Source organism: Ascaphus truei, chromosome 4 (assembly GCF_040206685.1).
Source record: "Ascaphus truei isolate aAscTru1 chromosome 4, aAscTru1.hap1, whole genome shotgun sequence".
Taxonomy (NCBI): domain Eukaryota; kingdom Metazoa; phylum Chordata; class Amphibia; order Anura; family Ascaphidae; genus Ascaphus; species Ascaphus truei.
Window position 1 is genome coordinate 9439408 of NC_134486.1, and position 27713 is coordinate 9467120.

The 27713-nt window shown below is 50.5% G+C and overlaps 1 protein-coding gene across 1 annotated transcript in view; it reads left to right on the forward strand.

Moving 5' to 3' along the window:
• The window catches only part of LOC142492218 (DNA (cytosine-5)-methyltransferase 3A-like), a 112583-nt gene extending 85418 nt beyond the window's left edge, over positions 1 to 27165 (forward strand). Inside the window, exons 16-20 of the mRNA XM_075594887.1 lie at positions 5098 to 5246; positions 7193 to 7278; positions 9337 to 9406; positions 20209 to 20327; positions 26746 to 27165. Of these exons, the coding sequence (XP_075451002.1) occupies positions 5098 to 5246; positions 7193 to 7278; positions 9337 to 9406; positions 20209 to 20327; positions 26746 to 26887 (566 nt within the window). The 3' untranslated portion in view covers positions 26888 to 27165. The remainder of the gene's footprint in view (positions 1 to 5097; positions 5247 to 7192; positions 7279 to 9336; positions 9407 to 20208; positions 20328 to 26745) is intronic.
• Positions 27166 to 27713: the final 548 nt, after the last annotated feature.

Below are 27713 nucleotides of genomic sequence, written 5' to 3' on the forward strand. Positions count from 1 at the left end.
TGACTACCCCACACAGTGACTACGCCACACACCGTGACTACCCCACACACAATGACTCCCCCACACACAATGACTACCCCACACAGTGACTACCCCACACAGTGACTACCCCACACAGTGACTACCCCACACAGTGACTACCCCACACAGTGACTACCCCACACAGTGACTACCCCACACAGTGACCTCCACGCACAGTAACTACCCCACACAGTGATCCCCACGCACAGTAACTACCCCACACAGTGACTCCCCCACACAGTAACTACCCCACACAGTGACTCCCCCCCACACAGTGACTCCCCCCCACACAATGACTCCCCCACACAGTGACTACCCCACACAGTGACCAACACGCACAGTAACTACCCCCACACAGTGACCCACACGCACAGTAACTACCCCACACAGTGACCCCCACGCACAGTAACTACCCCACACAGTGACCCCCATGCACAGTAACTACCCCACACAGTGACCCCCCACGCACAGTAACTACCCCACACAGTGACCCCCACGCACAGTAACTACCCCACACAGTGACCCCCATGCACAGTAACTACCCCACACAGTGACCCCCACGCACAGTAACTACCCCACACAGTGACCCCCACGCACAGTAACTACCCCACACAGTGACCCCCACGCACAGTAACTACCCCACACAGTGACCCCCACGCACAGTAACTACCCCACACAGTGACTCCTTGACTAACACTAAATAGGATTTATTTTAGACGGACGTTCATATTCTGTATTTTTCAGTGTAAACACTATACAAACCCTCTTAAAATTTGGTTACAATGTCAGCCCCAAGTTTAACAGTGTTATAAACTCTTAAGACAACGCTTTAACATCATAATTGTACTTGTCTGACGGTATTTGTTTATAAAAATGATTAGTAATATTACATAGCATGTGTTAGCATCGGCCTCTCTCTTACTGCTCCTCCACCTCACAGAAAGGGAGCGCAGCACACAGGGCAGGGAACGTGCAGTGGGGAAACCGCCGAGGGATCGTGGCTGTTGTGCTGCCCTCCTCTGGGCAGTAATGGGAATAACGCTGTATAATGTGGGGTTAGGAAATTCCCATAGATCCATTCCTAGTAAGGAGACAGTACGGGGCTGTGGGAGAAGCCCGTTCTGTGAACTCCCTGCTGAGAATCTGATTCCACTTGTGTAACACTGTAGGAGGAATGCGCACAGAGGTATGCAAAGGAGACTTGTTATGGTGAAATTAAATAAGGCTTTTATTGCGCCTGTTTCCTTAACATCAGAAAACCATCCAAACAAGGGGTCAAACAAAGCTTCTATTCACTTGGGAGTATTTCTAGTGAAACATATGCAGTCCACAACTCCCTTTAACTAAGCATGTCTCCCAGCCCCAAACATATATCTTGATATGAGCAGATATACCAAAAGTCTTATAAAGGAAAGTCTTATCTGTTTCTTGTGGTTGGAGGGAAAGTCTTCTCTGTTCCTGGGTTGCTGCCTTTTTCCTCAGGTTTTGTCCGCATTCAGGTTAAAGGTGATTTCCCCTGTGTCTTGCAAGCAGCTCTGCTATTTCTTCTGGCAGGCTCAAGACATCTGTCCCCATGGTCAATCTCACAACTTGTGAGACTCAGGAACAATCTCACTTCCTGTCTCAAAGACAGGCTTTTCTAAGAAGCTAATCAGGCAGGTGGTGTTAGTCAATTATCTACCAGCAGTTAACCACCACACTGCTGGATTAGAGGCACATTTCCTGAACAGGGATAACTCCCCTGTTACAAACGCCTAAAGCAAGAAGACACACTGTATTTGCCCAATTATAGGGCAACTCTGAATATATGGCGAACCCCTAATTTCTGTAGTAGCTGGAAAGAAAAAAGTTTACACACACATATAGTACATTATATATATATAGTGTGTGTGTGTAGCCAGGTCCCCTCTGGCTCCCCAGACCTTTGTTTTCCACAATCTACCTTCTTGGTGTGAGCCGGGAACCTCCGCTCCAGGGAGCTCGCGGTCGCCCCCGGTATCTGCGACAGGGCGCCGCCATGTTTAGTGTGTTCACGCATGCGCGGAGTGTTGCACCTGCGCAGAAGGTGTCCGGCGGCCATGTTGCGATTGGTGATAGGCTCGAGCAGTAGCAGACGCGAAGCGGCGGCCATTACAAGCTCGTGCATGCTCAGTGCAGATCGCGCACGTGGCCCCAATGATAGAAGGCTCTATGGGGAACTACAACACCCAGCAGCCACTGGGGCTGTTAACCACGTGACGCCAGGGAGCCAATGGAAGAGCCAGATTCTCCTGCTGCAGAAGGATACATTTCGCTCGCATGGAAGAGGAAGTCAGTAGGAGCTGGGACACAGACAGGGGAGGGTGCAGGTGCAGGGAGGCAAGTAGCCTCTGCACTAGGCCAGAGACCCCCCTAGGCCCCTGCTCATATCAGATTGTGGCTGCTGTAGGGAAGGCCCCTTCAGTTAGGGACCCTGCCCTTAATAGTGTGTGAAGTTTAGGGACACAGCTGCAGTGCTGTGAGCCCCTGACAAGTGTGGTCTGGGACCAGACCTTCCTCACTCCAGATAAGAGACTATCTGTAAGGTGGGATCACCCAGAGGGAGACCCTCCTATTTGGAAGAGGATGCCATCACTGAGGCTTCGGCGCTGGATGCAGACGGATCCTCTTGCTGTTGTTCTGCTATACCCGGGTGCCGGAGCCCCGGGCAGGAATACATCTAGTGCACCAACTATACACCTCATCTAGTGGGCAGCGCTGTCTCACAGTTGGGTGGGGTTGTGGGACTCTTGGGTATATGGTGTGGGGTTACGGCCTAGTGAGGCCAATGTTACAGGGTGACACTCAAGCTGTTGATGTTATTTTGTGATATGTTATTCTGCTGCATATAGTAAACTGTTATATATACTCTTGTGTATATGGTTACTGTATGTGGGTCCTGTGTCAGGGGTTGTTCTACACTCTAGGATCCTGCACAGGTGGAGGCGCTGTTTATGTGAGTATGTTCCAGGATACACCCCAGGTTCCCATCAGCGGAGGCTCAGGCCTCCTGTGAGCCTGACAGGTAATGCACCACACCGGATAACACCTGTAGATTTCCCCACATGGTCCCTATCTGCGATTGGGGGGGAAAGTGTGTTATATATAAACACACACAGTTTGTGTCTCTGTCTCTCTCTCTCTCTCTCTCTCTCTCTCTGTCTCTCTGTCTCTCTGTCTATCTCTCCCTGTGTCTCTCTCTCTCTCTCTCTCTCTCTCTCTCTCTCTCTCTCTCTCTCTCTCTCTCTCTCTCTGTCTATCTCTGTTTCCGTGTCTCTCTCTCTATCTCTGTATCTGTCTTTCTGTGTCTGTCTCTCTGTGTCTGTCTCTCTCTGTTTCTCTCTCGCTCTGTATCTGTTTCTCTCTCTCTCTCTCTCTCTCTCTGTCTGTATCTGTGTCTCTGTGTCTCTCTATGTCTATCTCTCTGTCTCCGTTTGTCTGTCTCTCTGTTTCTCTCTCTCTCTGTGTATCTGTTTATCTCTCTGTATCTGTGTCTCTGTCTCTCTGTGTCTCTCTCTCTATCTCTGTATCTGTCTCTCTGTGTCTGTCTCTCTGTGTCTGTCTCTCTCTGTTTCTGTCTCTCTCTGTTTCTCTCTCTCTCTCTGTATCTGTGTCTCTGTGTCTCTCTATGTCTATCTCTCTGTCTCTCTGTGTCTGTCTCTCTCTGTTTCTCTCTCTCTCTGTATCTGTTTCTCTCTCTCTCTCTGTATCTGTTTCTCTCTCTCTGTATCTGTGTCTCTGTGTCTGTCTCTCTGTGTCTCTCTCTCTCTCTCTCTGTTTCTCTCCCTCTCTGTTTCTCTCCCTCTCTGTATCTCTCTCTCTCTCTCTCTCTCTCTCTCTCTCTCTCTCTCTCTCTCTCTCTCTCTCTCTCTCTCTCTCTCTCTCTCTCTCTCTCTCTCTCTCTCTCTCTCTCTCTCTCTCTCTCTCTCTCTGTCTCTCTATCTCTGTATCTGTCTCTCTGTGTCTCTCTCTCTATCTCTGTATCTGTCTCTCTGTGCCTGTCTCTCTGTGTCTGTCTCTCTCTTTTTCTCTCTCTCTGTATCTGTTTCTCTCTCTCTCTCTCTGTATCTGTCTCTCTCTGTATCTGTGTCTCTCCATGTCTATCTCTCTGTCTCCGTGTGTGTCTCTCTCTCTCTGTATCTATCTCTGTTTCTGTGTCTCTCTCTCTATCTCTGTGTCTGTCTCTCTGTGTCTCTCTCTCTCTCTCTCTCTCTCTCTCTCTCTCTCTCTATCTCTGTGTCTGTCTCTCTCTCTCTCTCTCTCTCTCTCTCTCTCTCTGTCTCTCTATGTCTATCTCTCTGTCTCCGTGTCTCTGTCTCTCTCAGTTTGCAACAAGCAACATGGCTGCTTCAGGCCCTCGTGGAGCTTCCTCCGTTTTACCCTCCTACCTCATACATACAACTGGTGATTGGCTCGCAAAGTGGGCGGGGCCTGATCATAAGGCGAGTATGTACTTTTCAACTTAACTTTATTGAAAACAAAAACGTCAACTTATAATCGGGCCAAAACGGTATTTACTAAACCGCCTCCTACAATATGTCACGTGAATGGGTAATGTGTCTTATGGCATAGCGTCGCTTAGTAAATATGGGCCAAAAGGACTTGCCCAAAGCCACACGGAGCAACTTAACTTTATTGAAAACAAAAACGTCAACTTATAATCGGGCCAAACCGGTATTTACTAAACCGCCTCCTACAATATGTCACGTGAATGGGTAATGTGTCTTATGGCATAGCGTCGCTTAGTAAATATGGGCCAAAAGGACTTGCCCAAAGCCACACGGAGCAGCTGCAGTTCCTAATCAGTATGTTAATCCCTGTGCTGTTGCTTTCTTTATTATTTGGCTTTGATGTTATTCAGTAACATGTATCCGCAGCTCCAAATAATAACAAGTGACAATAAGAGCGTTTCTTCACACTGGTGTAATGTTGGCTTAATGACCTCACATGCAGGATGTAAGCCACGGCTTGCCCATCACAGCCGTACACTGGCAGCTCTCGTCCTCTCTGTATGTGGCCACTCCATCAAGTGACAGTGCTTCTCTGTTCCTCCCGCAGAGGGCACCGGGCGCCTCTTTTTTGAGTTCTACCGTCTGCTCAATGAAGCTCGACCCAAGAATGGTGACGAACGGCCATTCTTCTGGCTCTTTGAGAATGTGGTGGCCATGGGCGTCAGTGACCAAAGGGGCATCTCTCACTTCCTAGAGGTAAGGGGCTTCCCACTGATGATAAGAAGATGGGCATTAAGAAGATGTCCTATGGAAGTACGGATAGTAACATCTCAGGAATGAGAGGCAGGTAGACGAGGATTTATCAGCATACACTGAGGCAGGTGTCTGGATGCCGGAATACACTGCTTCACAATCATTTCCGATACCTTTTCTTGGGCTAGTTACAGTTCTTCATATGTAGCCCATGCTGAGGTCCTGTGATCTCAGTGCTGCAAATACACACCTTGCCTGGACAGAAGGACCGCGACTGAACGTGGTCATGGAAACATTTCAATCGGACTAGATCTGTAGAGGAAATTGTAACGTAGATTTTATTTTTGAAGATGAGTGTGCTTTGCAGACTATTAACTGTAATGTCAGTACAGATGAACAAGAGACCTGTGAGGTTTGAAAAGCTCTGGACACTTTTCTTAATGGTCCAATAGAAAGTATCCCATCTGTACTCTCCTACAGGACCTGTATGGCTGCTAGAAATATATATGTATACAGTATATTTACAAATGTGCTGCTCCTTCCTATAAGCCCATTAACCTCACTAACATGCAGGGATTTCACACAGTTTTAATGAGCTACATCTGATTATCAGCTTTCCCCAATTTGCTATTGAATTGTTCTTAACTTAGGAGCGAGACAATAGACAGACCTGGTTGGCTGAGAACTTGATCACCTTATAAAGTAAGGTTAGTTAATGTACGTGTAGCCCTCCTTGCCCGGCTCTTAAGGAGTTTACATCAGTTGACTACATACATGGCTTCCCTCGGTCTCTCACACCTTGTCTGGGTGCTCGGTCGGGGCAGGCTGGGCATATATATGCTGATGGAATAATAATGGGCACCAGGAGCTTTTATAGTACAAACAGGAGCTTTATTAACAGCCGTTGATAGTGTTCTTCCTTCTTAGACACACGTCACTCTATTCACATTTACTGATAGATTTACAGTGTTTGTACTACAGTATTTTCTTCTTCCCTAGGTACCTCACTTAACACACTCGGGAGGTACTTAGGCTAATATCTCTTTGGGATAGCTGAATCATCCCTCTTCTTTATAGCGCCGGACATGTCCCATTACTAGTGAGCCCCTTGCGGGCATTGGCCGACAAACTATTTCCTCTGGATCAATATCCCGGCACAGTACACTGACTGCTACCTCTCGGCAGACTGGGTCTGAGTAAGCTACGGATATTCTGATTGGGCCGATCCAACAATGCCCTACAGTTCCTATTTGGGGAACCGCTTTTGGGCATTGCTTCCGTGTCTCTGAACAAATGGGTTCCTCGTGGCCATTGCTACGGGCGCTCTCTAGGTAGGGCACTTTCCCTAACTATAACCCAACAAACGGGGACAGATCAGATTTTAGTACACATTTTTATACACAGAAGCATATTTATGTTATTATTTGAATTATTATTATTATATATATTGTATATATAACAAAGGGGCTCCTCCAAATGTCACTCCCAGGAACCTACTTCTAGAACCTTCGGACTGGCTATATATAACCTGATAGTGATGTCACTCGACACCAAGCATACAGTGGGAGTTGCTGCTTTCCTGTTAGGTCACTCTTCACCACCTGAGGGGAGAGAGACGTTACCCTGCGTGAGCTCAAACACTTAACTCGTTAGGGACAATAAACCCATTAACTCAATAGTAATCCCAAAAGGGGACTGCATACTTATTTATAATTACTGTGCCGTTTTCCCGCATTGATTGTTGCAAATATTATGTAAAATACCTAATAATTTCCACTGATATTTTGAAATATTTGTTTTCAGTATTTACACCCTGATACTTTGAGCACCAACTAGGACTAGAGACTTAACACAGGGAAAAAGTCTTAAAAGTAGCAGAGTTTACGGGAGAATTTATCCCAGTGTTTTGCTCTGAAATCCCACTCTACAGTTTCCTTTTGCTTTTCCAGTCAAACCCGGTGAGGATCAATGCTAGAGAGGTGTCGGCTGCACGCAGAGATCGTTACTTCTGGGGTAACCTTCCCGGTATGAACAGGTTGGTGAGCGCATGGTGAGAAGGACTGGAGTCTGGTGCAGCGGTGCTATGATTACTAGGCCCAGAACCTATAATAAGACCTGGAGTCTGGTGCAGCGGTGCTATGATTACTAGACCCAGAGCTTATAATAAGACCCGGAGTCTGGTGCAGCGGTGCTATGATTACTAGGCCCAGAACCTATAATAAGATCCGGAGTCTGGTGCAGCAGTGCTATGATTACTAGGCCCAGAACCTATAAGAAGACCTGGAGTCTGAGGAGGAACAACCTGCTCTCCAATTGGCAGTATCAAAGTTTAATGAATAATCCACCATGGCTTACACAGTCATGATTGAGTACTGTCTAGGTACTAAAATAGGTACAATGTTTGCATCCTTCACTAAATCTTCAGCAGGGCAAAGTCCAATGTTATTAGCCAATGTTTCAACCTTTCATGGAACCTTCCTCACAGCAAATGTAGATATTTTGAGTCACTATGTGTTTCTAGAAGCAGAGTACATTGCATGTTCCATGATATTAATTGTGCTTTTTGGGGGGGGGGAGATTTCTCTAATTTGCCACACTGCTTACACAAATCGATCATTATAAGTTATAATTAAGGTGTTGTATATCCAAGTTATTTTACCATATTCCATTTTAACATGTTGCTACTACTGTTAGTGTTAAACAAAGAAAATATAATCGGCGCCTGATATTAAAGTCCCAGTATAGTACAGCCAAGAATATACATATGTAGTATACAACCGTTGGATATTAGTTGACGACCAGTGTTCTGGTTATTGCTAACAGATTTTGATTTAGATGAACTCCCAATATATGAAATGAGAGAAAAACAATAGAAAACATAGCATAATACTGTCCCGGTTAGGGGAAAATCCTTAGTTAGTTTCCCTGCACCTAGGAGAGTCTAGTTTTTTACCCCAGTTCCCAATTAAGTGTGTCTTTTTGCCTGTAGTTTGTGTTCCACTGTGTGTATGCCTATTTTAAGTGAATAAACTACAATTTATTTCATTACCTGTTTTGCTCAATGAAGGTGTAAACTGCCTGGTCTCCCGTGACAATGTGTCAGTACCAATAGTACTGGACAGAAGTCTCAGAGATAGGTGAAAATAAAGGTACGTGACAAAAGGGGAAGGTACATTTATTAAAGTTAAAATAACAGAAATATAAAATATGCAATATAGACAGCAATATGGATATTGCAATATGAAGGTGTAGTGCAGTGGACCTGCACTGGACCTTCATACAGTATCGCAATATCCATATTGCTGTTAATATTGCATATTTTATATTTTCTGTTATGTTACCTTTTAATAAATGTGCCTTTCCCTTTTGTCACTTGCCGTTATTTTCACCTGTCTCTGAGGCTTCTTCCCAGCACTTTTAGTGCTGACACATCATTCCACAGTATTATGCTACTGTATGTTTTCTCTCATTTCATGTATTAGGAGTTCATCTAAACGGAAATCCGTTTGGAATAACCAGGACATCGATCTTCAATGAACACCCAACGGTTGTACACTACATATGTATAGTCTTGGCTATACTGTACCGGGACTTTAATATCAGGCGCCGATTATATTTTCTTTGTTTTGCACAGTCACCCTCTGATATAGGTAGCCAGGTGTATATATTTTCTTTGTTTTGCACAGTCACCCTCTGATATAGGTAGCCAGGTGTATATATTTTCTTTGTTTTGCACAGTCACCCTCTGATATAGGTAGCCAGGTGTATATATTTTCTTTGTTTTGCACAGTCACCCTCTGATATAGGTAGCCAGGTGTATATATTTTTCTCAGGCAGCCGCCCAGCACTTATTTATTTGTGAATATTTGGGTTTTCCACATTTAAATATATTATCTTTTATCTCACTCACTTGTTAGCGCTACTGTACACTCATTGTCTTTTTTTTTGTACTACTGTAAGTGTGACCACTTTTTTAACCACTAAACTACATAGCAGAATTAGTACAGAGAACAGTGGAGCGGGAGCAGCTCACGGAAGATATATTAATGGCACACGCCATTACAAATTACCCACAATTCCCTGTCTCTCTCAGGCCCCTGGTGGCTACAATGAATGATCGGCTGGAACTGCAGGACTGTCTGGAACACGGCAGGATAGCAAAGGTGAGTAACAATACTGGAGTATAAATTAATAGGTGAGTAACAATATGGGAGTTTGTGTGGCTTATATCAACTATATTGTATATATCGTATATCAACTGAACTGGCAGACCTGGCCATTTTCGGCCGAAACTCACGATTAAAATCCCTTGGAGCAGGGGTGCGCAAACTTTTTAGTCTGCGCCAACCCCCCCCCCCCCCCCCCTCCCCCCTTACATTGTCACTGAGCATCTGATGTCATGTGACCCTGCGGCGTCTCATTGCCATGGCGACGCATCACCGGAGATCAGGTAAGGGACTTACAGAGGCATCTGTAAGCGCCACGCCACCCCCTTCCCCCAGAAAATCTTGTGCCCCCCCAGTTTGCGCACCCCTGCCTTAGAGAGACCCTGGTGATGTACTTGGTACAGAGCAGGAGCCGGCACGCCAGGGACCCTGGTGATGTACTTGGCACAGAGCAGGAGCCGGCACGCCAGGGACCCTGGTGATGTACTTGGCACAGAGCAGGAGCCGGCACGCCAGGGACCCTGGTGATGTACTTGGCACAGAGCAGAAGCCGGCACGCCAGGGACCCTAGTGATGTACTTGGCACAGAGCAGGAGCCGGCACGCCAGGGACCCTGGTGATGTACTTGGCACAGAGCAGAAGCCGGCACGCCAGGGACCCTGGTGATGTACTTGGCACAGAGCAGGAGCCGGCATGCCAGGGACCCTACTGATGTACTTGGCACAGAGCAGGAGCCGGCACACCAGGGACCTGGTGATGTACTTGGCACAGAGCAGGAGCCGGCACGCCAGGGACCCTAGTGGTGTACTTGGCACAGAGCAGGAGCCGGCACGCCAGGGACCCTAGTGGTGTACTTGGCACAGAGCAGGAGCCGGCACGCCAGGGACCGTGGTGATGTACTTGGCACAGAGCAGGAGCCGGCACGCCAGGGACCCTACTGATGTACTTGGCACAGAGCAGGAGCCGGCACGCCAGGGACCCTGGTGATGTACTTGGTACAGAGCAGGAGCCGGCACGCCAGGGACCCTGGTGATGTACTTGGTACAGAGCAGGAGCCGGCACGCCAGGGACCCTGGTGATGTACTTGGTACAGAGCAGGAGCCGGCACGCCAGGGACCGTGGTGATGTACTTGGCACAGAGCAGGAGCCGGCACGCCAGGGACCCTGGTGATGTACTTGGCACAGAGCAGGAGCCGGCACGCCAGGGACCGTGGTGATGTACTTGGCACAGAGCAGGAGCCGGCACGCCAGGGACCCTACTGATGTACTTGGCACAGAGCAGGAGCTGGCACACCAGGGACCCTAGTGATGTACTTGGCACAGAGCAGGAGCCGGCACACCAGGGACCCTGGTGATGTACTTGGCACAGAGCAGGAGCCGGCACGCCAGGGACCCTAGTGATGTACTTGGCACAGAGCAGGAGCCGGCACGCCAGGGACCCTGGTGATGTACTTGGCACAGAGCAGGAGCCGGCACGCCAGGGACCCTGGTGATGTACTTGGCACAGAGCAGGAGCCGGCACGCCAGGGACCCTGGTGATGTACTTGGCACAGAGCAGGAGCCGGCACGCCAGGGACCCTGGTGATGTACTTGGCACAGAGCAGGAGCCGGCACACCAGGGACCCTGGTGATGTACTTGGCAGAGAGCAGGAGCCGGCACGCCAGGGACCCTGGTGATGTACTTGGCACAGAGCAGGAGCCGGCACGCCAGGGACCCTGGTGATGTATTGGCACAGAGCAGGAGCCGGCACGCCAGGGACCCTGGTGATGTACTTGGCACAGAGCAGGAGCCGGCACGCCAGGGACCCTGGTGATGTACTTGGCACAGAGCAGGAGCCGGCACGCCAGGGACCCTGGTGATGTACTTGGCACAGAGCAGGAGCCGGCACGCCAGGGACCCTGGTGATGTACTTGGCACAGAGCAGGAGCCGGCACGCCAGGGACCCTGGTGATGTACTTGGCACAGAGCAGGAGCTGGCACGCCAGGGACCCTGGTGATGTGCTTGGCACAGAGCAGGAGCCGGCACGCCAGGGACCCTGGTGATGTACTTGGCACAGAGCAGGAGCCGGCACGCCAGGGACCCTGGTGATGTACTTGGCACCGAGCAGGAGCCGGCACGCCAGGTACCCTGGTGATGTACTTGGCACCGAGCAGGAGCCGGCACGCCAGGGACCCTGGTGATGTACTTGGCACAGAGCAGGAGCCGGCACGCCAGGGACCCTGGTGATGTACTTGGCACAGAGCAGGAGCCGGCACGCCAGGGACCCTGGTGATGTACTTGGCACAGAGCAGGAGCCGGCACGCCAGGGACCCTGGTGATGTACTTGGCACAGAGCAGGAGCCGGCACGCCAGGGACCCTAGTGATGTACTTGGCACAGAGCAGGAGCCGGCACGCCAGGGACCCTGGTGATGTACTTGGCACAGAGCCGGAGCCGGCACGCCAGGGACCCTACTGATGTACTTGGCACAGAGCCGGAGCCGGCACGCCAGGGACTCTAGTGATGTACTTGGCACAGAGCAGGAGCCGGCACGCCAGGGACCTTAGTGATGTACTTGGTACAGAGCAGGAGCCGGCACGCCAGGGACCCTAGTGATGTACTTGGCACAGAGCAGGAGCCGGCACGCCAGGGACCCTAGTGATGTACTTGGCACAGAGCAGGAGCCGGCATGCCAGGGACCCTGGTGATGTATTTGGTACAGAGCAGGAGCCGGCACGGCAGGGACCCGGGTGATGTACTTGGTACAGAGCAGGAGCCGGCACGCCAGGGACTCTGGTGATCTACTTGGTACAGAGCAGGAGCCGGCACGCCAGGGACCCTGGTGATGTACTTGGCAGAGAGCAGGAGCCGGCACGGCAGGGACCCTGGTGATGTACTTGGCACAGAGCAGGAGCCGGCACGCCAGGGACCCTGGTGATGTACTTGGCACAGAGCAGGAGCCGGCACGCCAGGGACTCTAGTGATGTACTTGGTACAGAGCAGGAGCTGGCACGCCAGGGACCCTGGTGATGTACTTGGCACAGAGCAGGAGCCGGCACGCCAGGGACCCTGGTGATGTACTTGGCACAGAGCAGGAGCCGGCACACCAGGGACCCTAGTGATGTACTTGGCACAGAGCAGGAGCCGGCACGCCAGGGACCCTGGTGATGTACTTGGTACAGAGCAGGAGCCGGCACGCCAGGGACCCTGGTGATGTACTTGGCACAGAGCAGGAGCCGGCACGCCAGGGACCCTTGTGAAGTACTTGGTACAGAGCAGGAGCCGGCCCGCAGGGACCCTGGTGATGTACTTGGTACAGAGCAGGAGCCGTCACGCCAGGGACCCTGTTGATGTACTTGGTACAGAGCAGGAGCCGGCACGCCAGGGACCCTGGTGATGTACTTGGCACAGAGCAGGAGCCGGCACGCCAGGGACCCTGGTGATGTACTTGGTACAGAGCAGGAGCCGGCACACCAGGGACCCTGGTGATGTACTTGGCACAGAGCCGGAGCCGGCATGCCAGGGACCCTGGTGAGGTACTTGGTACAGAGCAGGAGCCGGCACGCCAGGGACCCTGGTGATGTACTTGGCACAGAGCAGGAGCCGGCACGCCAGGGACCCTGGTGATGTACTTGGCACAGAGCCAGAGCCGGCATGCCAGGGACCCTGGTGAGTTACTTGGTACAGAGCAGGAGCCGGCACGCCAGGGACCCTAGTGATGTACTTGGTACAGAGCAGGAGCCGGCCCGCAGGGACCCTGGTGATGTACTTGGTACAGAGCAGGAGCCGGCACGCCAGGGACCCTGGTGATGTACTTGGTACAGAGCAGGAGCCGGCACGCCAGGGACCCTAGTGATGTACTTGGCACAGAGCAGGAGCCGGCACGCCAGGGACCCTGGTGATGTACTTGGCACAGAGCAGGAGCCGGCACGCCAGGGACCCTGGTGATGTACTTGGCACAGAGCAGGAGCCGGCATGCAGGGACCCTACTGATGTACTTGGCACAGAGCAGGAGCCGGCACGCCAGGGACCCTGGTAATGTACTTGGCACAGAGCAGGAGCCGGCACGCCAGGGACCCTGGTGATGTACTTGGCACAGAGCAGGAGCCGGCACGCCAGGGACCCTGGTGATGTACTTGGTACAGAGCAGGAGCCGGCACGCCAGGGACCCTGGTGATGTACTTGGCACAGAGCAGGAGCCGGCACGCCAGGGACCCTAGTGATGTACTTGGTATAGAGCAGGAGCCGGCACCCAAGGGACCCTGGTGATGTACTTGGTACAGAGCAGGAGCCGGCACGCCAGGGACCCTGGTGATGTACTTGGTACAGAGCAGGAGCCGGCACGCCAGGGACCGTGGTGATGTACTTGGCACAGAGCAGGAGCCGGCACACCAGGGACCCTAGTGATGTACTTGGCACAGAGCAGGAGCCGGCACGCCAGGGACCCTGGTGATGTACTTGGCACAGAGCAGGAGCCGGCACGCCAGGGACCCTAGTTGTGTACTTGGCACAGAGCAGGAGCCGGCACACCAGGGACCCTGGTGATGTAATTGGCACAGAGCCGGAGCCGGCACGCCAGGGACTCTAGTGATGTACTTGGCACAGAGCCGGAGCCGGCACGCCAGGGACCCTAGTGATGTACTTGGCACAGAGCAGGAGCCGGCACGCCAGGGACCCTGGTGATGTACTTGGCACAGAGCAGGAGCCGGCACGCCAGGGACTCTAGTGATGTACTTGGCACAGAGCAGGAGCCGGCACGCCAGGGACCCTGGTGATGTACTTGGCACAGAGCAGGAGCCGGCACGCCAGGGACCCTGGTGATGTACTTGGCACAGAGCAGGAACCGGCACGCCAGGGACCCTAGTGATGTACTTGGCACAGAGCAGGAGCCGGCACGCCAGGGACCCTAGTGATCTGGTGATGTACTTGGTACAGAGCAGGAGCCGGCACGCCAGGGACCCTGGTGATGTACTTGGCACAGAGCAGGAGCCGGCACGCCAGGGACCCTGGTGATGTAATTGGCACAGAGCCGGAGCCGGCACGCCAGGGACTCTAGTGATGTACTTGGCACAGAGCCGGAGCCGGCACGCCAGGGACCCTAGTGATGTACTTGGCACAGAGCAGGAGCCGGCACGCCAGGGACCCTGGTGATGTACTTGGCACAGAGCAGGAGCCGGCACGCCAGGGACTCTAGTGATGTACTTGGCACAGAGCAGGAGCCGGCACGCCAGGGACCCTGGTGATGTACTTGGCACAGAGCAGGAGCCGGCACGCCAGGGACCCTGGTGATGTACTTGGCACAGAGCAGGAACCGGCACGCCAGGGACCCTAGTGATGTACTTGGCACAGAGCAGGAGCCGGCACGCCAGGGACCCTAGTGATCTGGTGATGTACTTGGTACAGAGCAGGAGCCGGCACGCCAGGGACCCTGGTGATGTACTTGGCACAGAGCAGGAGCCGGCATGCCAGGGACCCTGGTGATGTACTTGGTACAGAGCAGGAGCCGACACGCCAGGGACCCTGGTGATATACTTGGCACAGAGCAGGAGCCGGCACGCCAGGGACCCTGGTGATGTACTTGGCACAGAGCAGGAGCCGGCACGCCAGGGACCCTAGTGATGTACTTGGTACAGAGCAGGAGCCGACACGCCAGGGACCCTGGTGATGTACTTGGTACAGAGCAGGAGCCGACACGCCAGGGACCCTGGTGATGTACTTGGCACAGAGCAGGAGCCGGCACGCCAGGGACTCTAGTGATGTACTTGGCACAGAGCAGGAGCCGGCACGCCAGGGACCCTGGTGATGTACTTGGCACAGAGCAGGAGCCGGCACGCCAGGGACTCTAGTGATGGACTTGGCACAGAGCAGGAGCCGGCACGCCAGGGACCATGGTGATGTACTTGGCACAGAGCAGGAGCCGGAATGCCATGGACCCTGGTGATGTACTTGGCACAGAGCAGGAGCCGGCACGCCAGGGACCCTGGTGATGTACTTGGCACAGAGCAGGAGCCGGCACGCCAGGGACCCTAGTGATGTACTTGGCACAGAGCAGGAGCCGGCACGCCAGGGACCCTGGTGATGTACTTGGTACAGAGCAGGAGCCGGCACGCCAGGGACCCTGGTGATGTACTTGGCACAGAGCAGGAGCCGGCACGCCAGGGACCCTGGTGATGTACTTGGCACAGAGCAGGAGCCGGCACGCCAGGGACCCTGGTGATGTACTTTGCACAGAGCATGAGCCGGCACGCCAGGGACCCTAGTGATGTATTTGGCACAGAGCAGGAGCCGGCACGCCAGGGACCCTGGTGATGTACTTGGTACAGAGCAGGAGCCGGCACGCCAGGGACCCTGGTGATGTACTTGGCACAGAGCAGGAGCCGGCACGCCAGGGACCCTGGTGATGTACTTGGCACAGAGCAGGAGCCGGCACGCCAGGGACCCTGGTGATGTACTTGGTACAGAGCAGGAGCCGGCACGCCAGGGACCCTGGTGATGTACTTGGCACAGAGCAGGAGCCGGCACGCCAGGGACCCTAGTGATGTACTTGGTATAGAGCAGGAGCCGGCACCCAAGGGACCCTGGTGATGTACTTGGTACAGAGCAGGAGCCGGCACGCCAGGGACCCTGGTGATGTACTTGGTACAGAGCAGGAGCCGGCACGCCAGGGACCGTGGTGATGTACTTGGCACAGAGCAGGAGCCGGCACACCAGGGACCCTAGTGATGTACTTGGCACAGAGCAGGAGCCGGCACGCCAGGGACCCTGGGGATGTACTTGGCCAGAGCAGGAGCCGGCACGCCAGGGACCCTAGTTGTGTACTTGGCACAGAGCAGGAGCCGGCACACCAGGGACCCTGGTGATGTAATTGGCACAGAGCCGGAGCCGGCACGCCAGGGACTCTAGTGATGTACTTGGCACAGAGCCGGAGCCGGCACGCCAGGGACCCTAGTGATGTACTTGGCACAGAGAAGGAGCCGGCACGCCAGGGACCCTGGTGATGTACTTGGCACAGAGCAGGAGCCGGCACGCCAGGGACCCTGGTGATGTACTTGGCACAGAGCAGGAGCCGGCACGCCAGGGACCCTAGCGATGTACTTGGCACAGAGCAGGAGCCGGCACGCCAGGGACCCTAGTGATCTGGTGATGTACTTGGTACAGAGCAGGAGCCGGCATGCCAGGAAACCTGGTGATGTACTTGGCACAGAGCCGGAGCCGGCACGCCAGGGACCCTGGTGATGTACTTGGTACAGAGCAGGAGCCGGCACGCCAGTGACCCTGGTGATATACTTGGCACAGAGCAGGAGCCGGCACGCCAGGGACCCTGGTGATGTACTTGGCACAGAGCAGGAGCCGGCACGCCAGGGACCCTGGTGATGTACTTGGTACAGAGCAGGAGCCGACACGCCAGGGACCCTGGTGATGTACTTGGTACAGAGCAGGAGCCGACACGCCAGGGACCCTGGTGATGTACTTGGCACAGAGCAGGAGCCGGCACGCCAGGGACTCTAGTGATGTACTTGGCACAGAGCAGGAGCCGGCACGCCAGGGACCCTGGTGATGTACTTGGCACAGAGCAGGAGCCGGCACGCCAGGGACTCTAGTGATGGACTTGGCACAGAGCAGGAGCCGGCACGCCAGGGACCATGGTGATGTACTTGGCACAGAGCAGGAGCCGGAATGCCATGGACCCTGGTGATGTACTTGGCACAGAGCAGGAGCCGGCACGCCAGGGACCCTGGTGATGTACTTGGCACAGAGCAGGAGCCGGCACGCCAGGGACCCTAGTGATGTACTTGGCACAGAGCAGGAGCCGGCACGCCAGGGACCCTGGTGATGTACTTGGTACAGAGCAGGAGCCGGCACGCCAGGGACCCTGGTGATGTACTTGGCACAGAGCAGGAGCCGGCACGCCAGGGACCCTGGTGATGTACTTGGCACAGAGCAGGAGCCGGCACGCCAGGGACCCTGGTGATGTACTTTGCACAGAGCATGAGCCGGCACGCCAGGGACCCTAGTGATGTACTTGGCACTGAGCAGGAGCCGGCACGCCAGGGACCCTGGTGATGTACTTGGTACAGAGCAGTAGCCGGCACGCCAGGGACCCTGGTGATGTACTTGGCACAGAGCAGGAGCCGGCACGCCCGGGACCCTGGTGATGTACTTGGCACAGAGCAGGAGCCGGCACGCCAGGGACCCTGGTGATGTACTTGGCACAGAGCAGGAGCCGGCACGCCAGGGACCCTGGTGATGTACTTGGCACAGAGCAGGAGCCGGCACGCCAGGGACCCTGGTGATATACTTGGCACAGAGCAGGAGCCGGCACGCCAGGGACCCTGGTGATGTACTTGGCACAGAGCAGGAGCCGGCACGCCAGGGACCCTGGTGATGTACTTGGCACAGAGCAGGAGCTGGCATGCCAGGGACCCTAGTGATGTACTTGGCACAGAGCAGGAGCCGGCACGCCAGGGACCCTAGTGATGTACTTGGCACAGAGCAGGAGCCGGCACGCCAGGGACCCTAGTGATGTACTTGGCACAGAGCAGGAGCCGGCACGCCAGGGACCCTGGTGATGTACTTGGTACAGAGCAGGAGCCGGCATGCCAGGGACCCTAGTGATGTTCTTGGTACAGAGCAGGAGCCGGCACGCCAGGGACCCTGGTGATGTACTTTGCACAGAGCATGAGCCGGCACGCCAGGGACCCTGGTGATGTACTTGGCACAGAGCAGGAGCCGGCACGCCAGGGACCCTGGTGATGTACTTGGCACAGAGCAGGAGCCGGCACGCCAGGGACCCTGGTGATGTACTTGGCACAGAGCAGGAGCTGGCATGCCAGGGACCCTAGTGATGTACTTGGCACAGAGCAGGAGCCGGCACGCCAGGGACCCTAGTGATGTACTTGGCACAGAGCAGGAGCCGGCACGCCAGGGACCCTAGTGATGTACTTGGCACAGAGCAGGAGCCGGCACGCCAGGGACCCTGGTGATGTACTTGGTACAGAGCAGGAGCCGGCATGCCAGGGACCCTAGTGATGTTCTTGGTACAGAGCAGGAGCCGGCACGCCAGGGACCCTAGTGATGTACTTGGCACAGAGCAGGAGCCGGCACGCCAGGGACTCTAGTGATGTACTTGGCACAGAGCAGGAGCCGGCACGCCAGGGACTCTACTGATGTACTTGGTACAGATCAGGAGCCGGCACGCCAGGGACCCTAGTGATGTACTTGGTACAGAGCAGGAGCCGGCACGCCAGGGACCCTAGTGATGTGCTTGGTACAGAGCAGGAGCCGGCACGCCAGGGACCCTAGTGATGTACTTGGTACAGAGCAGGAGCCGGCACGCCAGGGACCCTGGTGATGTACTTGGTACAGAGCAGGAGCCGGCATGCCAGAGACCCTCCACAGCAGTCCTCTTCACCTTCTGCCACCAGCTGCAGGTAAGTCTTCTGCTTCTCTGCTCCTCCCGTTCTCCAAGAGGAGGACCGAGGGAGCAGAGCAGAACAGAAATCACCCGGCCCCGGGTTCCAGCCCCCTGGTGTTGGGCAACAGGTAATTTCCGGGTACATCACTACATCTCATTATAATATGTGCACCATGTAACTCCTCCTACTGACTCTCTCCAAGGTGCAAGCTGGGGCAGAGACGCAGAATGTGATACATCTCATTATAATCTGTGCACCATGTAACTCCTCCCAACTCCTCCTACTGACTCTCCCCAAGGTGCATGCTGGGGCAGAGACCCAGAATGTGATACATCTCATTATAATCTGTGCACCATGTAACTCCTCCCAACTCCTCCTACTGACTCTCCCCAAGGTGCAAGCTGGGGCAGAGACGCAGAATGTGATACATCTCATTATAATCTGTGCACCGTGTAACTCCCCCCAACTCCTCCTACTGACTCTCCCCAAGGTGCAAGCTGGGGCAGAGACGCAGAATGTGATACATCTCATTATAATCTGTGCACTATGTAACTCCTCCTACTGACTCTCCCCAAGGTGCAAGCTGGGACAGAGACGCAGAATGTGATACATCTCATTATAATCTGTGCACCATGTAACTCCCCCCCAACTCCTCCTACTGACTCTCCCCAAGGTGCAAGCTGGGACAGACTGGGCAATATTGGAGCAAAATGCTTTGATACACACTGTTGGGTGATGGGTGAAAATCCCTCAGGTTTTGCACCACAATTGCCTTGATACATTGGGGATTATTTATTAAAGTATCCTGGATGCAAAACAATAACAGGGAAATAACCGTGCAAAAGAAGTGCACATTTATCAAAAAATCCGGTAGCCTTCTATTGGATTCCTTTGTCTTCTATAAATATAGTGCTGGTTTTTGCGCTGATTATTCAGCCAGGAGAATTGTGTAAATATTCCTCTATGTATCAAGTCAAAAGTGTAGCAATTTGGGGCAAAGAAACGGCACCATTCAGTATTCATCAAAGGAAAAAAAATTCCTGTAAAGAACAATAGGATTCTTTTTCTTTGAGACATCTGGTGCAATTGTTTTGACCCAGAATTGCTCGACTTTTGCCTTGGGGCATAGATACCTTTGATTTAAGATTGTAGTGCACTCTGGAGATTATCATCTAAGGTGATAAAAAGGTTGTGTTTTATGGTGGTTTTATTTTTTAAATCATGTATTTAACCCCTTTACTGCTTGATGGACCAGCAACGCATTTCACAGACAGCTCGTTGCAGCAGAGCACCAAGAAATGTGTCGGTGATGTTCAAAGGATGTGTTGATCATCGTTGTATAATGAATAGAGTTTGGGTACCATGGCTGCATTCACAGCGTGTGAATCCCTTGTCTCCTCCAGTTCAGCAAAGTCCGCACCATAACCACGAAACCTAACTCCATCAAGCAGGGCAAAGACCAGCATTTCCCGGTGAGCATGAATGGGAAGGAGGACATCCTCTGGTGCACTGAGATGGAAAGGTAAGGCCATGACGCCTCGTTTCCCACACCTCACCCCTGCATCTTTCCCTTGTCAGTCTCCTGTTATCACGTATGCAACATCATCCTCATCTACCCCATCATGTGAACTGTGTTTTGGAAAATCTTTCTAAGGAACATGGCAGTGAATTAAGCCCCCTCCATGTGGAAGCCGGGGGAAGAGACATGTTTGGGGCTTTCTATCATACCTTGTGGCTGTGAAACGTGTAGATCTGCAAACAACTTGTTGTTATTACTATCATTTATTTATAAGGAATCAGCATACAGTACACTAGGTAAGAAATAGAATGACAATATTGTCACGGAGACAACCAGAGCTTTTAACTCCTTTTAACCGGGATCATTCAGTAGGCAAAACAAGGAAGTGGAATAAAAGGCAGTTTATTCGGGTAAACCTGTGTACAAACAAGGAATATACAAAATACAGACAGAATACACACTTATTAGAGGCCTGGGGTTGAAAAGTAGCCTCCAATAGGTGCAGGGCACCTGCTTCAGAAGGCTTACCCTGACCGGAAAATCCTCCCGGCTTCCTGGTCCTCTTTTCGGCTAAAAACCATAGCCGTGACCGCTACGTTCTATTTTCAGAACTTGGACCTCGCGTCTGACTTACTCCCTGCAGGGCAGACTTTCCTATATTGAGAAATGAATCTGGCTGCTCTGCTATTCGTAACAGAACAACTGTGAAAAGCCCCGCCGCGCTTCACCGACTCAAGCCACTAGATGGTCTGGTTCTCTGCCTCAGCCATCTCCTTATATATCCTCCGCTGTTCTATCTCCAGCATGGAAGTAGGAAGGGCAACCAATCAGAGCATGGGAATTCCCTCCCACTAGCCAATAGAAACAGGGTCTCGTCTCTTGGCTGACGTCAAAGGAGGAGGCGTGCCAAGCCGGGATGAAAAGCCGGGTGAGCGGCAAATACAAATTGGCCAATGAGAAATGCGCATACGAGCTGTGCTTAATGTCCTTATTTACGTCTTTTCTATAGATTTACTCCAGCATAACAGAACTTCAGCATTCTCGTCGTTGCACACGAAAACAAAACGTTTACTTGGAAAATAATTACTTGCATACAAAAATAGTAAGAATGGCCATGATGACGTTTCAAATAGCTTATGATATTCTTAAGAATCGTTACACGTAGCTTTCTGTAGTTATCGTCTCCAGATATGAACACGTCTTTCTCTTCATGATGATATCATTCTCTCCCTCCTGGTCTCCTGGTCTCCTCTCCTCTCAGCCTCACTGCTGTGTATTTATCCAGATAAAACCACCCAGTCAGCCATCTCAACTTTAAGTGTTATATCCTAACATGGGATTTACATACAGTACTGATGTCATGTGAACTTCTTCTGAACATATAAGGAGCTTTAAGCTTCTTGTACTGAAATGGTTACTTCAGCATCCATCCATTGGTTAAATGGCAAATGTCTATCACAGCATCTTATCCCAGTTAGGACCTTCAGTTGTTAATAATCACTCAGTGTCAACAGAGCAGTTTGGGCAACTTGAGACCATAGTTTCCTTGAGACCCTTTGTGTCAATTCTGGTGGTTAGAATAGACTTCCCTTGTATTGAATCTAGGAGATCTACAAAAAGAAACGTCAATCTTATTCCAGTGTTAAGACACATCTCCTTATATTTATAAGATATCATTTCCACAATCGTCCGGCAATCATTCACATGCTTGAACTTTTTTTTTTTAAGAAAAAGACCATTTCTTACAGCCCCTCTAATTTATATAAAAATATAAATAAGATCCCTGTAACAATCACACACCAGTTGTATCACATTCAACGATTACAAAGACAATATGTCAATAGACATCTTCTGAACCGAAGGGTCATTGCTGGAAAAGTTTGCGGTCTTGTGTAAATTCCAGTTCATATTTTTTTTCCAATATGTCCTCTCCTTGGGTCATTTCTACTTTATCTGTGTTTACATTCTTTCACAATACATATTACCAATAGTTAAAAACAATACCTCGTGAAACCACACAGTACAATGATGAACAGATGGATGAAACACTTATTTCCCAATACTGATACATTATAACAGATTTCTTTAAACGTTGTCTACCCAGCCTATAATTACTCATCATTTCATTTTCTCCCAATGAAACGTACTTATCCAAGATATTAAACTGTACTGGAACCATATTTACAGCCCTAGAATGTGCCAATATATTCCTATTGGATTTCCTCCAATACAATTCTTCAAACAACATAAAAATGTTTTCTGTTTCAATGCAAAGTAAGCATGAACGATACATAATCTTGGCCTGGTGTAGTCAACAAGCTTAAAAATCTATCTGTTCAAAGTCTCGCTATAATTGTGTAAAAAATAAAATCCGGATATTGAAGACTATAAAATAATAACTGAATATTATTACCACTATTTCTGTTATAGGAAATAAAACAATTTATTTTCCTAATATGGATATTTAAAAAAATAATACTTGTACATACTGTACATCACTTTTACATCACAACCCAAAAATCTGTATCATTTAGAACCAATACAAATTCTTCTAGCAAACTTCGTTGTAATCCTAGAGATGTAATTCCTCCTTGTACTTTTTAATTATAATTTTTTTTCCAACAGTCCCAATAGTAATAAAAAAATAATAAAAATAGTCATTTTGTTCTTTTTCCTAACAAAAAATGAAAAAATATTCAGTCCCATATGTGAGGACTCTTTCTGATTTTTCTCATTCTTCCTGATTCCGATCATCCAATCGTATTCTTTATTCATCAGACAATTACATATGACCTGTAAAAATACAGCAGAATCATTATTTTGGCAAATATATTTTATCTGTCCATCTGGACCCGTACTGTCTACCTACAGTAAGTACATAAATCACAAACATATAACATTAACATAATGTCAATGATATCATTAAAATGTTTTCATAATTGTCATGTGTCCCGGGAGAGCAGGTTATTTACACCTTCTTACCGGGATCATTCATTGAGCACATCAAGGTAGTGAAATAAATTGTCATTTATTCGGCATTAATTCACTTACACGCAATGGAACACAAAATACAGACAAAAAGACACACTTACTTTGGGACTGGGGTCAAAAACTAGACTTTCCAATTAGATTGTAAGCTCCTCGGAGCAGGGACTCCTCTTCCTAAATGTTACGTTTATGTCTGAAGCACTTATTACCATGACCCGTTATTTATATTATTTGTTATTTATATGATTACCACATGTATTACTACTGTGAAGCGCGATGTACATTAATGGCGCCATATAAATAAAGACATACAATACAATACTTTCCTAGGTGCAGGGAACTCTATGGGAGACTTTTACCCTGACCGGGACTTAGCCAGGAATCTCCTGGAACCCAAATCGGCGTAAAATTCCACACGCCACCGCTACGTTCTCTTCTGACAACTTGGTCTCTCCTGACCGTGAGTTACTCCAAATCTCCAGGAACTCAAATCATCATAAAATCACATGTGTGACTGCTACGTTCAATTCTGAGAACTTGGTCCAAAATGCTGGACTTGGTCTCTGGCGGGCAGACTTTTCAGGATCGAAATCGAAGCCGGTTGCTCTGCTATTCACACAGAAGCAACTTTGAAAAGCCCGCGCTCTTACTACCGGGGACTCCAAATCTGATTGGCTCACAGGTTCTTATAGTATTTTCTGTTTCATTCACAAAACTGAGCACCCAATCAACGTGTGGGAACGTTCCCAAGCAGCCAATCAGAGACAAGTCGGCTAGAAAAGCCGGGTCAGCGGGAAATCTGAAATAGACAAGGGACATGCGCACGCCTGGCACCTCTCTCCCTGGGTATCTCAATGCCACCCGCTGGGCAGGCTCCACAGGTCTGGCAGAACAAGTGGCATCCCGGAGGACTGCCATTGATCTCCGGACCTGGTGCTCGGCCTTTCCCCGCTGACCAAAGGATATTCACACCTCTGGTCATCATCTGGCTGCTTTGAACTCCGATATCCAGCAGACTTACCGGCACCTATGGGTTAGCTCGGGCAACTTGTTTAGACATCGGTTCCGAATGTAAAAAGCACATTACATTATATTAAAGTATATTTTAATACACTTCTGAGTCTTGGGGGACAGGGGACAGAAAAGGAGAAATATTGTAGTTTTATTTCTATCTGTCTTATTCAGAAAAAGGGGAAGGGGAAACACAAATTGGATGTGCCCCCTAAAAGAATTCACTAAACTGCACACCAACAAAGTGTAAAAATTAACTTTTAATAAATTTCTTAAAACATATATTACCAAAACGTTGTGTACTGTGAATTAAAAATAAATTAAATCAACAATACCCAGCATCCATGTCAGTGAATGTATGATTATACGATCCCAATTAGCAACTAAATGTTGATGGGATGTAGAGGACAGAGGATGCTATGAGTCAGGGTGTTAACCCCTCTAGAGCAACTGTAAGACCAGGTGGTAAGTGTATATAAATGTATACTGCTCAGTGAGCAATTACATAGATGAAAGTCCAGCAGTCCTGCTTAAATATATACCACTAGGCACTTGGAGTGATAATTTATGATATGTAAAGATACACGTGCTTAGGTGGTAACGCTGACACATGCAATAATGATAGTAGGGAGTTCACAGCATAGTGGAGCTGGCACTCACAGCATTGTTATCAGTTCACAGTTTGCACCCACAATTCTGATTACCCTATTAATTCATTTGATTACTTTACTCAATTGGTGTGGTTCTGTGATCACTCCCCAACCCCTTCGTGTTGTTTCTATCTGTCTTATTACCCACACACTTCCTTCTTAGACTCAGTTTGGACTCTCAGAGTCCCCCCACAACCTTATATACGGTTGGGGCACCCACAAACCCTATACTGGTTGTGGGTCACCTTGGCACTAGCTGGGGTACCCCCCTTAACCTAGGGATTCCCTCAGCTACAGGGATACATGTTCATCCCTGTGCCTCATTCTCCTTTCTGGTCTGTGCTGAAGCAGGGCGCCCTAGTGGCGAGTCGCGCCTACATTTTCAAGGGGAGGTATTGCCGGGACAATGTGCCTACATGTACCAGAGAGTCAGGCATGATTCCCGGGTACATTTATAGGGGAACCGACAACTCCAGACCCCAAACTCCTAGGCACATTCTGTTAACTGATCCTCCGCAAAAAAAAACCTTGAAACTCACACCCTAGCAATCCCCGCTCGCTGGCACGCCCGGAAACTCTCACCCCAGCAATCCCCGCTCGCTGGCACGCCCGGAAAGGGAAAAACACAAAAAATGCTTTTATTACATACAGTATAACACAGGGATACAATGTTACTGGGTCCAAGAGCTGACTCTCTGGGACCCTTATACACTGGGCAGGGGTAACCAAAACGGGCTTGACCTTTATTAGAGAGCCTGGTTACCCCCTCCCGTCACAGTCAGGCCTGATGGGTTGTCTATGGGTAGAACATAGATAATTAGAGCCCAGTAATCTTCATATACATTGGTCGCAGCGAGGTATCTGACATGTATAGATGAAAGCAAGGGAGAATATACGGCTTTCCTGGCCCTTGAGAGAATCTACCAGATTGTGAAGGAAATGTCACTGAGGCCGCGTTTATAGTGTCGGCAACTGCGACGCGACCGATGATGTCACCCGTCGTCGCCGGCGACAAGGCCAGTGATGTCATTAAGGGGGCGGGCAGAGTGCAGTAGGTGCTCTGTGATTGGTGTAGAGACAGTCACATGTGGCGACTGCCTCTCCCAAAATCAAATTTCAATGGCTGCAAAAAAAAATTGCAGCTCCGTCGCATTTACTATAAGCGCGTGCGTCGGATCCAATGTATTTGTTTTGGCGCGACGTCGCGTCGCCGGGCACTATAAGCGCAGCCTTAGGGATCATCTTCCTTCCAGTTAGGATGCCACACGCATGTAGCAGGGACTTGTGAACATGTTATTATATTGTGTGTCCGAGATCCTAGAAATCCCTTCCAGGACCAGAGTGACCTTGTGCCAGTGTCATGTTCGGGGTGACCGAAGCATTTATCCAAATCTGATGGCTTTAAGTGCTGGTGCAGACCCCTCTCTCCCTTATATTTATGGGCTCTCTGCTCACAGGATGGGATCAGCATACAGAGAGCCGTTGATACAAACACTTCCCCATTCCGAGGCCACTAAGACATTCAACTGTTAATTCATTTCACAAATAAGTACCCAAATATTTGCTTTTGTTTAACATTGTTAGATTTGGGTAACAAAGCCAATTAGACTGTTGAATTCTTTTTAAAAGGCTGTTTTCAGGCCGGCTATGCGGGATTGCACCTTGAATTGATCATTTATTTGAAAGGGCGTCTGATTATGGCTTCGGTAATCCTTAGCCGTTCCCTTCTTAGTCCAATCACTATCATCAAGTCTCCACTTTTCCTTCTCCAGGGTTTTCGGCTTCCCAGTCCATTACACAGATGTCTCCAACATGAGCCGCTTTGCTAGGCAAAGGCTTCTGGGAATGTCCTGGAGCGTCCCTGTCATCCGTCACCTCTTCGCCCCCCTCAAGGAATATTTTGCGTGCGTTTAACCCATGAGGCACAGGGACCTGAGGAGGATCCCCAACCTTCCACCTTTCCCCGGCCCTACAAAAGCCTCACACCACCACCCACCTCCACAGCGGGAAGACCGAGAGGAGCAAAACAAGAGCTTCACACCACCACCCACCTCTACCGCGGGAAGACCAAGAGGAGCAAAACTTGTAATGGAAAATGTAGGGAGAACACGGGGGAGAAGAATCAGCAGCGCGCAGGAGAGGCGGGGACATCAGAGACCCGAGCAGACACTTTTATGTCATTTCCTGTTCAATGTTACGCTTTTGTCCTCTTCTACATCTTCTACATTTCTGTCGATGGTGTTTTTTTTAATTTATTTTTTAACGTTTTTACGTGCTTTTTTACAGGGGGAGGGGAGACATTTTATCCCCTCCAGCCCGAGGTTTTTTATGACTTGCAAATCCGTGCCATTATGGTGACGTTTTGCAAAATGGCCGGGCGCTTGGGATTTTAGATGTTTATTTGTATTGTCCCTTGGTGCTAAAGGGCTAAATGGTCCCAGTTTGGTTTTATGGTGTCTTTTAATATGCGTAACCCCCTCGCTGCCAGAAGAGCCTGCAAGGGGTTAATGCAAGATATTTGCAACGCAAGAGAAACTAAAAATAAATATTTAGAACAGAATAAATGAACAATTATTTCTGTAATAGGGAGAAAGGTGTATGTGAATCTGCATATATTCATTGTGTTATTTTATTGGGCTGTGTGGCGCTACATGACACACTGATAACCATTTACTGTAAGCAGCTTAATGTACTCTCTGTGAGTGACAGATTGACTTTGTCAACATTACAGATAAACTGT